The sequence below is a fragment of the Physeter macrocephalus genome, chromosome 2, assembly GCF_002837175.3.
Source record: "Physeter macrocephalus isolate SW-GA chromosome 2, ASM283717v5, whole genome shotgun sequence".
NCBI lineage: Eukaryota > Metazoa > Chordata > Mammalia > Artiodactyla > Physeteridae > Physeter > Physeter macrocephalus.
The window spans coordinates 134,379,317-134,393,577 of NC_041215.1; the positions used below are offsets into that span (position 1 = coordinate 134,379,317).

A 14,261-nucleotide genomic window follows, 5' to 3' on the forward strand; every position below is an offset into this window, starting at 1 on the left:
CACGGCCGCTGAGCCTGCGCGTCCGGAGCCTGTGCTCCGCAACGGGAGGGGCCACAGCGGTGAGAGGCCCGCGTACCCCAAAAAAAAAAAAAAAAAAAAAAAAAAAAAAAAAAAGTCACATGAAACCAACAAGGCCCTACTGTATAGCACAGGGAATTCTACTCAATGTTCTGTGATGACCTACAGGAGAAAAGAATCTAAAAACGAATGAATATATGTACATGTATAACTGAACCACTTTGCGGTACACCTGACACTAATACAACATTGTAAATCAACCGTACTCCAATAAAATGTAAAAAAATAAAATAAATAAAATAAAATGCTTCCAACTACTCAGGTGAAAAACTAAAAAAGTCACACGAAGACACTGTGTTTGGTGTTTCCCTGGAGCACCCCAGAGTTCAACCGCTGAGCCGGGTCTCCAGCAGCACCTCAGGCCCAAGTGCCGAGAAGGTGTGCCTGGGGGGCTGGACCAGGCAGAGGAAGAGCCAGACGGAACGGGTGACCCCTGAGTGCCTGTCACAGCTCGGGTCCCGCCCACACCTCTCTGCCTGCCTTTCTTCAAGGGTCAACGGAGACTTGCTTCTCTCAAAATAGCAACCAGCGGACGAAACACACAGAAGACTTCTGCCAGCAGGAAGCAAGCGGATGCAGTGCTTTGCCCATGAATCTCTCAAAGCTGGCTGTGAGGCCTGCCAGCACTCAAATCTTTAAGAAACAAGCCACCAGGCAAGCGGCACCCCAGCCGTGCCTGACAGGCCCGTGCGGGCCCTGCTGAGGGGGTCCACAGGGACGGCGAGGTGTCTTCATTGCGGCCGGATTTACAGGCAGGCGCCGTGCTCTTCTGGAATCTCCCCTGCTGCCTAACCGGGAATGCCCACCCCTTAGGGCCCAGCTGTGAACGTGGGATGGGTGTTAACAGCCGGATAAACACCATCAGTCGGTCTGTCTGAAGGGGGGAAGGACAGACCCCCAGACAGAAGCATAATAAAGCAGACCGCAGTTTTCACTCTTTTCCATTCCTGGAAATCCCACGAGACAACATTGAGGGAGGCGTTTGCTTGTTTCTTGTTTGCCCTCACAAATAAAATATACACACAGGTATTTTCAATTGTGTAAGCAAGACAAGATAAGCTGACCAAGATTTTAAAAATTCAAGCGTTCGCACTCTAGTGTCAGTTACGAGGTGTGAGGCGACGAGGCCCTGAGGTCTGGGCGGCGTGAACACGGGGGGCAGGACGAGGCCCGGGAAGGGAGAGGACAGGCTGAGGCTGGGTATCTGGACCATAATATAGAGATGAAAAAATGCGGAAGGGAAAGAAAGAAGAAAGAGCACACAGCTGCCGTCCCCCAAACAGACCTCCCATCTGCCACCCACGATTTGCATGTCACCTTCTCCGGGCTCATTTGTACTTCATTAACTGCCAGTGACTTAACAAGATTTATGCAAATGACACCACAGGAGCTCCCCAACTCTCGCCACCATCAAGCGATTATGCATGTGCAGCCCTCCACAGCGGTGAAAAATTAATGCGTGACAAGCCCACTCGCTGCCGAGCCAGGCCTCTGGCCTTTCCTTTTTCTTGCTTTGCTTTTTAATTTTTATCCGAATAGACCTTTTGGAGGAGGAGGAGGAGGAAGGAGACGGAGAAGCAGAACTCTTTGAACCAAATCTCCACTAAGACCTCAGAAAGGACAAAAAAGACAAGGGGGGCCCAGGTCCACCTCAAGAAATGAAGTTACTTTGCAGAAAATAAGTCATATCCTTGACGAGAAAGCTTTCACTGGGGAAGGAGGGAAGAGATGACCACTGCCTGCCGCGCACGGGCAGCTCCCACGCTGGGGGAAGAAGCCTCCGTCTCACATCGAACGGACGAGCTGTAAAGCGTGAGCCAGACAAGGTTAAAGTAACCCACCGGAACATGTTTGATCTGTCAAAACACGAGTCAGGCTGCAGAGCGTGTTGCAGATGGCCTCACCCGTGCCCTAAACCGCCCCGGACAAGACTCCTGTGTGGAGGGGAAGACAGACCCTGGGGTGATCACAAGTCCTGGCCCGTCCCCAAGCCATCCCCAGCCCAGCCCCACCGGGAGGTCCCTGAGGTTCAGGACAACTTCTCTGTCGTTAGGCAAAAGGGCCCATGAGCTGGGGTTCAGGCCCCCAACATACAGACCAGGTCCTGAACGCGGGCTGAGTGTGGAGACAAGTGCTCAGCTGCTGGTGGGAAGGGCAGGCTATCGGGACAGGATGAAGGGAGCCCGTGCAGCCCCAGACAGATGCGCGAGGACCTGTGTCCCTGGAGAAGCGCGCGGCCGCCGGCGCATCTCCGAAGGTTCCTCTCCACAAGCAGGAGGTATCTCTGTCTGAGGTCAGGGGTCACATGTTTAATTTAAAACACGTGACTTCGCTTCTTAAGCTTTCTGAAGGCTTTCCGCCAACAGGCAGTGTACGGCACACGGGCGTGGGGATACGGGGGCCGGGGTCCGAATCCTGGCCCCTCGGGGGTCTGAAGATGCCTGGTCTGGAAAGCTTGCCCTACGCGGGTCTAATTTAAAAATAAGGATAACACAGCTACCTGAACCGCGCAATGTTGAGGGTTCAGTGATATGCTAGATGAAAACAGCGTAACGAATACTAAGCGGTCACTTAGTTGTTCCAGGTCTGTAGTGTCTAGAACATTCCGGCAGGTGCTGCCCCACTGGGCTCCGTCCTCTGTAATCCTCTTGCTTCATCTCTACCGGCTGAAGTCACCACTGGGAGGGTTAGGAATTTAGACTACCTCTAATGGTCTCGGTTCCTTTATAAAAATACAGATAAATCTGTAGGGCAGTGTGCAAACCCACATCAGTCCGTGTGACCCATGGCAAGGCTCCGACGACAGTGTCCTGAGCAAGACTGATCCGAAAATCCGGTTTTGTTGGAATCTAAAAATTCTCTCTGGCATCTCCACATCCCAGTGTCCCAAGGGACTTGATATCGTCCAGAGCCCATTTCACAGATGAGGAGTCTGAGGCCGGGCATAGAGTCCAGGGGACGCGGACAGGCCAGGTGAGGTCTCCGGGAGGCGTCTGGTCTGTGGCCACACGTGGGGGGCAGCTATGAGGGACACGAGCTACGTGCACTGCCTGTGTCACGATTCTCCAGAAAACCAGACCGTGATTTAGGGTTCGACTGGATTATCTGGAACATACACAACTGAAAGCTTCCAAGGAGTGGATAACACAAACTTTACGACGCACGGTCAAGCCCCATCGGCACCCATACTGAAAGCCTGGCCTGTAAGGCGGGCGCCTCCACAGAGGAGCCCGGGCGTCTGCCTGGGTGGCGTGGAGGCCAACGCTCCCACCTGAACCCACAGGACGCGTGACTTAAGGCAACGGTCTAGTATTGAGTTCTAATATTCCCAAAAGGAAATGTCCCGGGACCAATATTTTAAGTGAGAGGAAAAGAGCTGAATGCTTTTTCTAATTCTAGTTGAAACAGCATCAACGGAATGAAAATTATACATTAAAGTTACCTTATGTGGAGAGTTAGGTTTATAAATAAATGCACAAAGAATAAGGAACCGTGTGCTTGCATCTCTACAGCAAAGAAGTTGTTTAAGAGCCTTCAGAAACACACTCACAGACATAGACGACAGACCTGTGGCTGCCAAGGGGGACGGGGATGGGGGAGGGATGGACTGGGAGTTTGGGATTAGCAGATGCAAACTATTATATACAGGATGGATAAACAACAACAACAGGTCCTACTGTAGAGCACAGGGAACAATATTCAAAATCCTGTGATAAACCATAATGGAAAAGAATAGGAAAGAGAATATATATATACGTATAAGTGAATCACTTTGCTGTACAGCAGAAATTAAACACAGCATTGTAAGTCAACTATACTTCAATAAAATTTTTTTTTTAAAGGCAACAGTCAAAAAAAAAAAAAAAAGGGAGAACGGCAAAGAGAAGGGAAGAGGACCTTTCTTCGTGGTTCTCCATGCCAGCCCACACACTGGCTGCTCAGCGTCTGAACGCGTCTCATGAGAACCTCGTGGACTTCCTGCTCTGGTCTCACCTGTGACGCTGGGGCCCAATCCATCCCGTCCCTCCCCACACCTCCGTGCGGAAATTGCCCGGCCCCCAGCTAAAGCTGTATTCCTACTGTTTCAAACGGATGCGACTAAACTGGAAAGACTCCAGCCCTTTTCAAGGGTGGTCAGTGCCAACACGAGCTCCTACAGGACTGGTGAAACTGTCTGAGTACCCGGAGAAGAGGCAAAGCTGGTATCCTGCCCCCAGATCCCTCTTCCTCTGAAGCAGAACGCACTCTACATCAACTGGCCTTCTTTAACAAACCAGAAGATGGCATTTCCAGAAGTCATGGTGCCGGGCTGAACGCTTATTTTTATTTTCCTGGGAACTACCACAGCCAAATAGGTCCGATGAATTCCCGTTTTACTTGAGACATAAAGGAATTTGGTCCCCGGCTTCTGGGCTAATGAAAAACGATTCCAGGTTTTAGCAACCTAGGCCAAAACAAATGGCTGCATTCGAGTCCTGTTGTGTAATGAGGAAGTTTAATTAAGGCCCCGCATTACAGCTGTAAATGTTCCCTTATATAATAAGGTCTAAATGAAACTGAACCTAATCAAAGTTACAATTCCTTCATTAGCAAATTACAAACAAGAGCGCACAGCTGACACACCGGCTATGATTATCACAACTAATTGCCTCGTTGTCACAAACCAGCCTGAAACAGTGTTCAGATGTCCGCCTGCGAGAGCAAATTAGGGCCACGTCGGGCTACTCCTGTGATCACAAGGGGCTCTTGTATGGTGATCTGATTTACCCCGTCGACTGGCGGCCAGCGGCCCAATCAAAGCCGAGCTACAAAGGCGGCCTTTGAAGCCAGTGCGGCCTCCAAACACACTCCATATGCAGGCGGGCAGACTGCGCTTCTTTAGATCTGTTGTCACATTTCCCGCTTCTTATTCTAATGATCCTATTTTAATACACACAGGAACCTCTTCTAATCGATGTCAAGTGAGTGACTTCTACATTCACCAACAGAGCACATCAAACAAACCCTGGCGCACGAGCCAGCATCACGGCGAGCAGAGACCCGGGGTGTGTCTCCAGCTACAGGGACAGGGACGGGGAAGCAGCGTACCTGTTTGATTGGGATGGCTCGACCACTCCCGATGCTGTCTGCCCGGCTCTCCAGGCCTTTTTTCTCTTTGTCTGGGTCACTCCCTTTCCGAGACTGCAAAGCAAAAATAAAGTTAGCATTTGGGGAAGGGCCGCGGTTCACAGATCGCGGAGGTGAGCCCCCATCTGCACGGTTTCTGCAAAACACACGCCCAGAAGCCCCGGATGAGCTACCTGTGTACCCACGTGCGCACACACAACCCAGGAGCAGACAGCTGGGGCGTCCATCTCCACCGAGCCATGACGTTACGGGGAGTTTTCTAAACTTTTCTTCCGACTTTTCCACTGCAAAATTACCTTTTAATTCTTTTGTAAAGAGTTCAAAATTCAATTACTAGAAACCAACGGACCATACAGGAAAGTAACGCCCAACGGGAAAACACATTCTAAAGCTGCAGTTAATCCAGCCGAGGAGGAGAGGATTCCTCGCTGCTTGTTTGGGAAACCTATGACATAAATGTATACATCTAATTAACATCTGAAGGATTTTTAAAAGTCTATTAACGTTTCAGCGGTGCGATTCAAAGGGACACCCTTAATTTGTATCAAGGTGCCATTAATGTTCCCTTTGATTGCTTCTGGAGAGCTAGAAAAGAGCAAATCCGAAGTTAAAACTAGTTTAAGATACCACAAAAAATAACAAAGGGAAAAAAGTTGAAAATACCTTTCGGGGCAAAACATCAGTATTCTGGGGAAAAATGAGTGGCTTTGTTTGCCAAGTTCCTGAACAGTTTCCCTGGCCGCACTGCTGACGTACGTGCACGGCCCAGGAGCGGGCAGTTGGCTGGGAGGGCGGCAGTGGTCGCCCCAGTCCGGAAGCCACAACTCCAGCACACGGTGACTTGGGGACACGGAAGGAGCGCCACAGCTAAGTCCCCATCTCTTGGTGGCATGAGAAAGTGTGAACACAATGATTTTCTGACAGATTTATTTTATTATGAGAGAAAGATCTGAGATTCGTCCTCCTTAATAACTGTGCTGACAAGTGACAACTCCACTCCATTACTTTTCAATGGGAACATTACTCACGCAATATTGAAAATGGAGAAACATTTTCACGCGCTTTTCAAATCTGGGATGATATATGAAATGAACAGACTTCGTGGTGTCCAGGGCAGCAGTGAGAAGCTAATGAAATCCAGTTTTAAAGGGTGTGAGAGGGAGCCGCTGATTTTTTTTTTTTTTTTTTAATATCAAAGGGGGCGATGTCGTAGGGCATAAGGGAGAAAAGCCCCCATGACGTAAACCCGGATCTGGGACTGCAAGGGGCACAAGGGCTCCTTAGAAGACAGGCTTCTTCGATGATGCTAAGAAGCCGACATTTATTTACTGAACACCTACTAAGTGCCAGGCCCCGTGTGCTTTCTTTCTTTAGGATGCTAGAAGCCTGGAATGAAGTACGAGGGAACGAAACAAGCAACCGACAGAAAGTTGCGGAAGAACATAAAACACGACGTTTAACCTTTGGGCTAGGAAAGAAACAGAGATTTATCAATTCCTGGTCATGAACTTTAGTTAAGAGTTGCGGGCTCACTTTTCTCTTTAATTAACTCTTTAATTAATAATCTGTGGTAAGAGATACGTAACAGCCTTAAATTCTCTTTTCCCTACATCTCAGTTCGTAAGAAAGCTGGAATTTGAGGTTTACTATTTGTAAAATGAGATTCAAAGCTCATGGCGACCACTTTTTAGATTGTTTTAAAGCAACAGAGACCATTAAATGGTACTTTCAGAATTCTACGAATTCTAAATTTCTAAATCTGGAAATCCATCTTCATTATTCTCTATTAACCAGAATAATTAACAAAACAAACATTAAAAAAATTAACATCTTCCTCAAGGCAGCACATCTGTCCTCACAGCCACTCTGTCGTCAGAGCAGAATTTCCAGATTCCACACGAAGCAGGATTATGAACTAAGCTCCATGTTTGATCACACTCCCTGAGATGAAGGAGGTCGAGACTGAGGTAAGACTTCACTGCCAAAATGCAACAGAAATTCCCTTCGGCTCCAACACGTTGGTGGAGAGAGTCATAAAACTAAAATTTCAAGACAGACCGGTGGTTATTTGTTAGGCAAAAGGGTTTGCTGTATCGCTGTCTTACAGTGACTTTTGGTACGACAGTCTGTGATATACATCATAAAACTGAAATCCAACAACGAAACTAAAACAAACCCGTTGGACATAAGACACCGCAGCACGTACAAATTCCCAGTAAGGTCTCCTGATGTTTCTGCCAACTCTGAGACTACATCACCCACGTCCTTACGTTCCAGCTGAAATGGCTCCGTGAAATCATCAGATCCGAAGTCTCTCTGGGTACCGCTGCCTGGGTCAGGAGTGAGTGTGCAAGGCATCCAGCCTGACACACAACCAGAAACCTAACGGGAGTTTATCACACCCATCACAGAAGGTCGGGGTGGGGGGAGCCGGAAGAGTGACCGTGTAGCCTCCGCAAACAGGGAACACAGAGGAAAGAAAGGCTAGGAAAACTCTCATTACCATCTCCTTCTTTAGAGGAATGTTTAACTTTCCCCCAGGTGATAAAAGAAGCCGTGAAGGGGCACCCCATCAGCTGCCTGCTTACAAGGACAGGGGGCATCGCTGACAGGAGCCCTCACTATTAAACAGAAACCTGCTTTCCCCTTTTTAACTGATGAGTAAGTCGAAGGCTGCTGGAACACATATAATAGGATCCACGCTCCCCTTCTCTACAGAAGACAAAATACCATTCAAACAGGTCTACTTAGACTATCCATTTTGCTGCCTTATTTTTACAGAGCTTCTCTATGAGCTGGGCTATGCCTTTTTCACAATCTTAGGTTACTGGGTATGCTTGGCTCTGTCTCGGAGTGTCGGCATTATATGGTAAGCTTTAAAAAATACCATGTAAGTGACACCAGGATCATAAAGCTTGAAAACAGACAAAGCAACGTACAACTGTGGACACGTACTAGAATGAGTTTAAGACATGGATACAGATAATAGACACCAAATCCAAGTGAATGCCGATCCCTGGACCAGGGGTCAGGGGGATGTATTCTGGAGGGGCACAGTTTATCTGTGACTGGGCTATTTCTAGAAGAAGTAACCGCTGCAGTGGCCGAAAAATGCTTGTGTTTGCTGAGTTGCACGGTGAGTACATGCATGTGTTTTTTTAAATTCCTATATGTTTGAAAGTATGTCCTAACAAAACATGTAAATTAGGGCTACTAAACTAATCATCCTAAGTGCCAATATTACAGAACCAGGAAGTGAATGGAGATAGCCTTTGAATATTTCTTTTCTCAAAACAATGATTTTTTTCTCAAAGAAATAAGCAAGATAGGATATAATTTAGCTTTTTTATCAGTGAAGTACCGTTCCTACCGCCAATGTAACACATAATTTGCTACTACAGGAGAGACTTTTTTAAGTTTGTACTATTTTGTAAAAGGTGCGTGTGATTTATTTTTGCTTAAGATTTTTGCTTATTTCTGCACCTGTGTATATGCCAGCAGAAACATCTGGGACTGAAGAGTGTGAGCCCAGAGTGGTACCTTTACAGGTCATCAGATCCGAAGTTTATACAATTCATAAGCACGTTATTTGAAAAACGGCGTGTGTACTACTTAATTAACTCTGGCCTCTTTATGAGGGTCTAATAAATGAGGGGGACAAAGCTCCCTCCTCTGGGCGTTATTGTCCCAGCCTGCGTGGATTTTTATTCACTAGGATTGTTTGGCATATGGCACTTCTGTCCTCCTAATGCACGCTTTTCAATAAATACACTTTTGCCAATTTAAGCCAGTAACTACCAATAATTGCCAGGGATGAAGAGTCTACGAAATTTTACATATTTAAGAACAGATGCAAACCGGAAACAAGGAGAATTTAGTTTCCTAAGTGGCTACAATTTCAAACTTAATTTGCTTCCTGCCATTCCTTGGGTGACACTGACATCTAGTGGAGTTGACACTTCGAAGATCTTCAACCTACAACACCCACACCCGGCACCACCACCACCACCATCATCGCCTTGTTCAATGTCAAACCCAGTAATGACGAAGATACAGGATCTCAGCCGTCTTTTCCTTAAACGCCGTGACGCAAACCCGCTGTGGAGTTAGCTTCCTCCATGACCTGATTCCTGTTCCCGCTAATGGCAGCCGAGCAGCCAGATTCGATTTCTAAAAGGGTGTATTTACTCTCAGACCATTTCCCAGCCCTTAAAGAGATCAAGCACCGATCCCGCACAGGGCCGCAGGCAGGCCCCCGCATCACTAGCTCCGTTAATTATGACATAATAAATGAGGATTTTCAGCCACCACAAGGAGGAGTTCTTATTGGCTCCGGCACTGCCCCACCCGGCCTGGACAGCTGCGCCCCTGGCCTCTGCCCGGGTGCCTGGACGCGGCGGCGGTGCGTACGTGTGCGCCGCTCCAGCAGCAGGGAGAGTGCCCCCTCGCCCCGGGGTCTCCGCTCTCCTCCGGGCGGGCAGAGCCCCCCGGTCTCTAATCTGCTTGCTCTGGAACGTGGGTTAGCTCCCATAACACTAGCCCTGATAGAAAACAGAACCCAGCTGCGCAGACAGCAGAGGGGAAGGGAACGTTTATTACCCGAGTTACCGGTTCCTTTGCTCCTTCCTGCCTTAAACTTGTCTCCTTTGTCAGTTACCCAGTGGGCCGGGGCCGGGACACTATTTTCCGGCACATTCCAACCCCAGGGCTGCCCTTATTAAGGGTGGGGATGGGCATGTGTCAGAGCAACCCCATTTTGAAGAGACTTCCTGGTTCTCACCTCTCACCTTGAACACAAACCAAAGCCAGTGACCAGGAAAGGTGACCCTTAGAAGGTGTCGTGAGCCTTCTCTCTTCCCGCCACAGCCTAGAAGGAGCGGCAAAGATACAGAAGATACTCTGGTCCACGGTCGAGAGCCCCCGCCCCTCCCCGCTACGCTGCTGTCCTGCTCACGACCCAGTCTCTCTGCATCTTCGGCAATGGGCTTCTCAGGTCCACTGAGCCGTGAGTCAGTGCACAGCCTGTTCTGGGAGGTGACACCTTCTCAACTGGAAGACCCCACCTGGGCGTACAGAAGTGTTACAGGTGTTGGATAAGCCAGAAGTGCTGCTTTGGTGACTGCTGTTATTCTCGGTATGTCTGAAGAAATTCCACAGTAAAGCATCTTATTCATGTACAGATTTACGCACATCAGATATTCACCTGTATTTTGCAGACACCTAAGTACTTCTCTCACAATCTATTACACAGCCCTACAACTACTTTCTTTTTTTTTTTTTTTAATTTATTTATTTTTGGCTGCGTTGGGTCTTCGTTGCTATGCGCAGGCTTTCTCTAGTTGCGGCGAGCGGGGGCTACTCTCTGTTGCGGTGCGCGAGCTTCTCATTGTGGTGGCTTCTCTTGTTGCAGAGCACGGGCTCTAGGTGCGCGGGCTTCAGCAGTTGTGGCTCACAGGCTCTAGAGCGCAGGCTCAGTAGCTGTGGCGCACGGGCTTAGCTGCTCCACGGCATGTGGGATCTTCCCGGACCAGGGCTTGAACCCGCATCCCCTGCATTGGCGGGCGGGTTCTTAACCACTGAGCCACCAGGGAAGCCCTCTACAACTACTTTTCCTTATGCATTAAGAGAAATCATTCCATAACATTAGTGGTGGTGAGATAAAAATGAAAGCAAGGCCACAAAGAATCTTCACCCCTACAGGGAATCTTCTTAGCAGCCCCACCACAACTACCGTTGTTTCCAGCTCAGAGAGATTAAGTAAGTTGCCCAAGGTCAGACAGCCGCTGGCAGCGCAGGACAGGGTCTGAGCCTGTCTGATCCTCAGTCTGGCCCTCCAATAGCAGCATCTGCCAGAACTCACATGGCACAGGGCAAAGAGCAAAGGGAAGGGGAGAGTTGTGAGGAGCGGGTGTTTGCTGTTGGCAACAGACCTTGGCACTAAAGACTTATCTGATGGGAAAACTGTTATGAACGTGGTAGGAAAGGGACGGGGGATCTATCGTACTTGGTAGCCTCGTTCACCCTCCAGAACGCCATCTTCAGGGAATTCCCCGGCAGTCCAGTGGTTAGGACCCCATGCTTTCCACGGCCGAGGGCCCGGGTTCAATCCCTGGTGGGGGAACCAAGATCCCACAAGCCTTGCAGTGCCGCCAAAGGGGAAAAAAAAAAAAAAATGAAAGAAAGAACGCCATCTCCAAGTAAGGGCAATGGGTCAGATAAGAGACTTGCAGCCACCCCTGCAGAATCTTCCTTCAGTTTAAGCCAGGAAATACTGAACTTCTTTGCATCTAAGTCAGCAATAATCAAGCAAGAGGAGAAGTCAAATGGTTTACAACAGGGCACCCTGACACTGGCGGCTGGAGACCTCTTTGTTGTGGGGCTGGCCTGTGCATCGCAGGATGTTTAGCAGCTCCATGGTTGCTATGCAGACGAGATGTCTGCAGGACCACACCCACTCCCACTCCTGAGCTGAGACAATTCAAACTTTCTCCAGAAATGGCCGAAATTCTGGGAGTGCAAAACCACCTGGTTGAGAACCCCTGCTTTAAAAAATGAAAGAAAGAACGCCATCTCCAAGTAAGGGCAATGGGTCAGATAAGAGACTTGCAGCCACCCCTGCAGAATCTTCCTTCAGTTTAAGCCAGGAAATACTGAACTTCTTTGCATCTAAGTCAGCAATAATCAAGCAAGAGGAGAAGTCAAATGGTTTACAACAGGGCACCCTGACACTGGCGGCTGGAGACCTCTTTGTTGTGGGGCTGGCCTGTGCATCGCAGGATGTTTAGCAGCTCCATGGTTGCTATGCAGACGAGATGTCTGCAGGACCACACCCACTCCCACTCCTGAGCTGAGACAATTCAAACTTTCTCCAGAAATGGCCGAAATTCTGGGAGTGCAAAACCACCTGGTTGAGAACCCCTGCTTTGAAAGCATACACTTGTAATGCACAGACCTAGTCCCAGGAGGGAAAGTGCTCTTCTCAAATCAAATGACTCCAGTCACACGGCAGTAGCAGCTCTGCCTGAAGTTCTGTGGCCCAGAGTTCTGGGCTCCACTGCAAAGCATTCCATGATTGATTGGTAATGTCTGCTGTATATAAGGGAAGGGACAGGGCAGCAGCACTTTTGTGTCCTCTGTAGTTCAGGGGTTCTCTGCATCCCAGCTGCCCAGGGAACTTTTAAAAACTACACACGCCTGGGCCCCATGCACAGATTCGAGTTCGTAAACCTGAGCCCTGAGAGCTGATGCAGAGTTTCAAAATGCTCCGCAGACGGTTCCGAAGAAAAGTCCAAGTGGACTGGCTTCTGTCTGTGAGCTGCTAAGGACCCTGAGCTAAGTCCTCAGTGCTCCAGCCTGAGGAGAAGGGGGTCTGTGCATTGATACGGCTTTATACATCTCATCTGAAAGGCTTGACGCGCACGTTTGGGGAATTCTGGCAGAGTCTCATCACCTCCACGGATCTAACGTGACAAGTCTTTAGCCAGAGACCAAGAAAGTCACAGGATAACAGAGACCTTTATACAAACCCCTTGCTCTTCATTTCTGACACATGTCAGGACTCCCTGCAACTGAGACAGCCCCACTTTGCTCAACATCTGCATCTCGGCCTCCTATAATTTTCTGAGAACTCCACAGAACTCAGCACTCTTCTCGTTAATTTGCTTTGGATGCTGCACCTGTCGCTGAGCCACCCGGCGACCAGGGGACCGCTAGGTGAGCAGGAACCAGGCTCCGATTCCCGCCCCCCCCGCCCCACGGCGGGACACTCACGGTGAAGAGGTTGGACCGGCGCTTGGACTGCTTGCGGACGGGCGTGGGCGTGTTGGCTGCGGGCGGCACGTCAATGCGCAGCTCCTTTTGGCTGGTGCTCGGCGTGGACGGGACAGAGGAGGAGTAGTCGCTCAGACTGCCGCCTCCGTTACTCGTCTGTAATGATCGAAAGCCAAGGTTTCGTTAGCACACGCCCCAGGAGCCTAACCCGCCACCTGCGTGGGGTCACAACCCACAAGCCAGCAGGTCGCACGGAGGCGCGGCCCGGACGGTGGGGTCAGCATCAAGCAGGCACGGCCTCCTCCTAGGACAGACCGATCAGCCCAGCATCGTTTTGTCTAAGAAAAGCGACTTCAGACAGAGAAGTCTCTTTCGTCTGATCTTATACACTACTGAGTGTAAAACAGATAGCTTGTGGGAAGCAGCCGCATGGCACAGGGAGATCAGCCAGCTGCTTTGTGACCACCTAGAGGGGTGGGACAGGGAGGGTGGGAGGGAGACGCAAGAGGGAGGGGATATGGGGACATATGTATATGCACAGCTGATTCACTTTGTTACACAGCAGAAACTAACACACCATTGTAAAGCAATTATACTTCAGTAAAAATGTTAAACAAACTGAGAGCTAAAATGTCATTACTTCCTATTTCCTCTGAAAAGGGAAGGGGATGGTTGAACTACGTGGTTTCTACAGTGTCCCTTCACTGCTCCAGATTAGAAGGAGGAAGAGTGCGATTTTGTCCAGTAGAACCCAAACTCGCGTTTTGAAAATGACCTCTTGAAGGGATAAATTGGGAGATTGGGACTGACATATACACGATACTATATATAAAAATAGATAACTAATACGAACCTACTGTACAGCACAGAGAACTCTACTCAATACTCTGTAATGACCTCTGTGGGAAAAGAATCTACCTGCATACCACAAAAAAAAAAAAAAAACAAAAACAAACAAAAAAAAAACAAACAAAAAAAAAAGAGTGGATATAGGTATATGTGTAACTGATTCACTTTACTGGACACCTGAAACTAACACAACATTGTAAATCAACTAGACTCCAATAAAAATTCATTTAAAAAAAAAAAAGAAGAAGAAGAAAATGACCTCTTGGAAATGTGAAAGCTTCTGGAAGATACTTCAAGATTCAGAGAGAATTATAGATGCCTAGAGTGAGATTTAACATCCTTGAGCGTGCCTTCACAGGACCCCACTGTAAACGCACTTCCTGACTCTTGAAGCTACCAAAAGCACAATACCAAACCTTCTCGCTACATCTCTCTCT

At 48.7% G+C, this 14,261-nt stretch overlaps 1 protein-coding gene across 1 annotated transcript in view; it reads right to left on the reverse strand.

The window, feature by feature from the left end:
- The window catches only part of AGAP1 (ArfGAP with GTPase domain, ankyrin repeat and PH domain 1), a 339,370-nt gene that overhangs the window by 280,978 nt on the left and 44,131 nt on the right, over positions 1-14,261 (reverse strand). Inside the window, exons 4-5 of the mRNA XM_055079504.1 lie at positions 12,976-13,131; positions 5,167-5,259 (exon numbers count right to left, since the gene is read on the reverse strand). Of these exons, the coding sequence (XP_054935479.1) occupies positions 5,167-5,259; positions 12,976-13,131 (249 nt within the window). The remainder of the gene's footprint in view (positions 1-5,166; positions 5,260-12,975; positions 13,132-14,261) is intronic.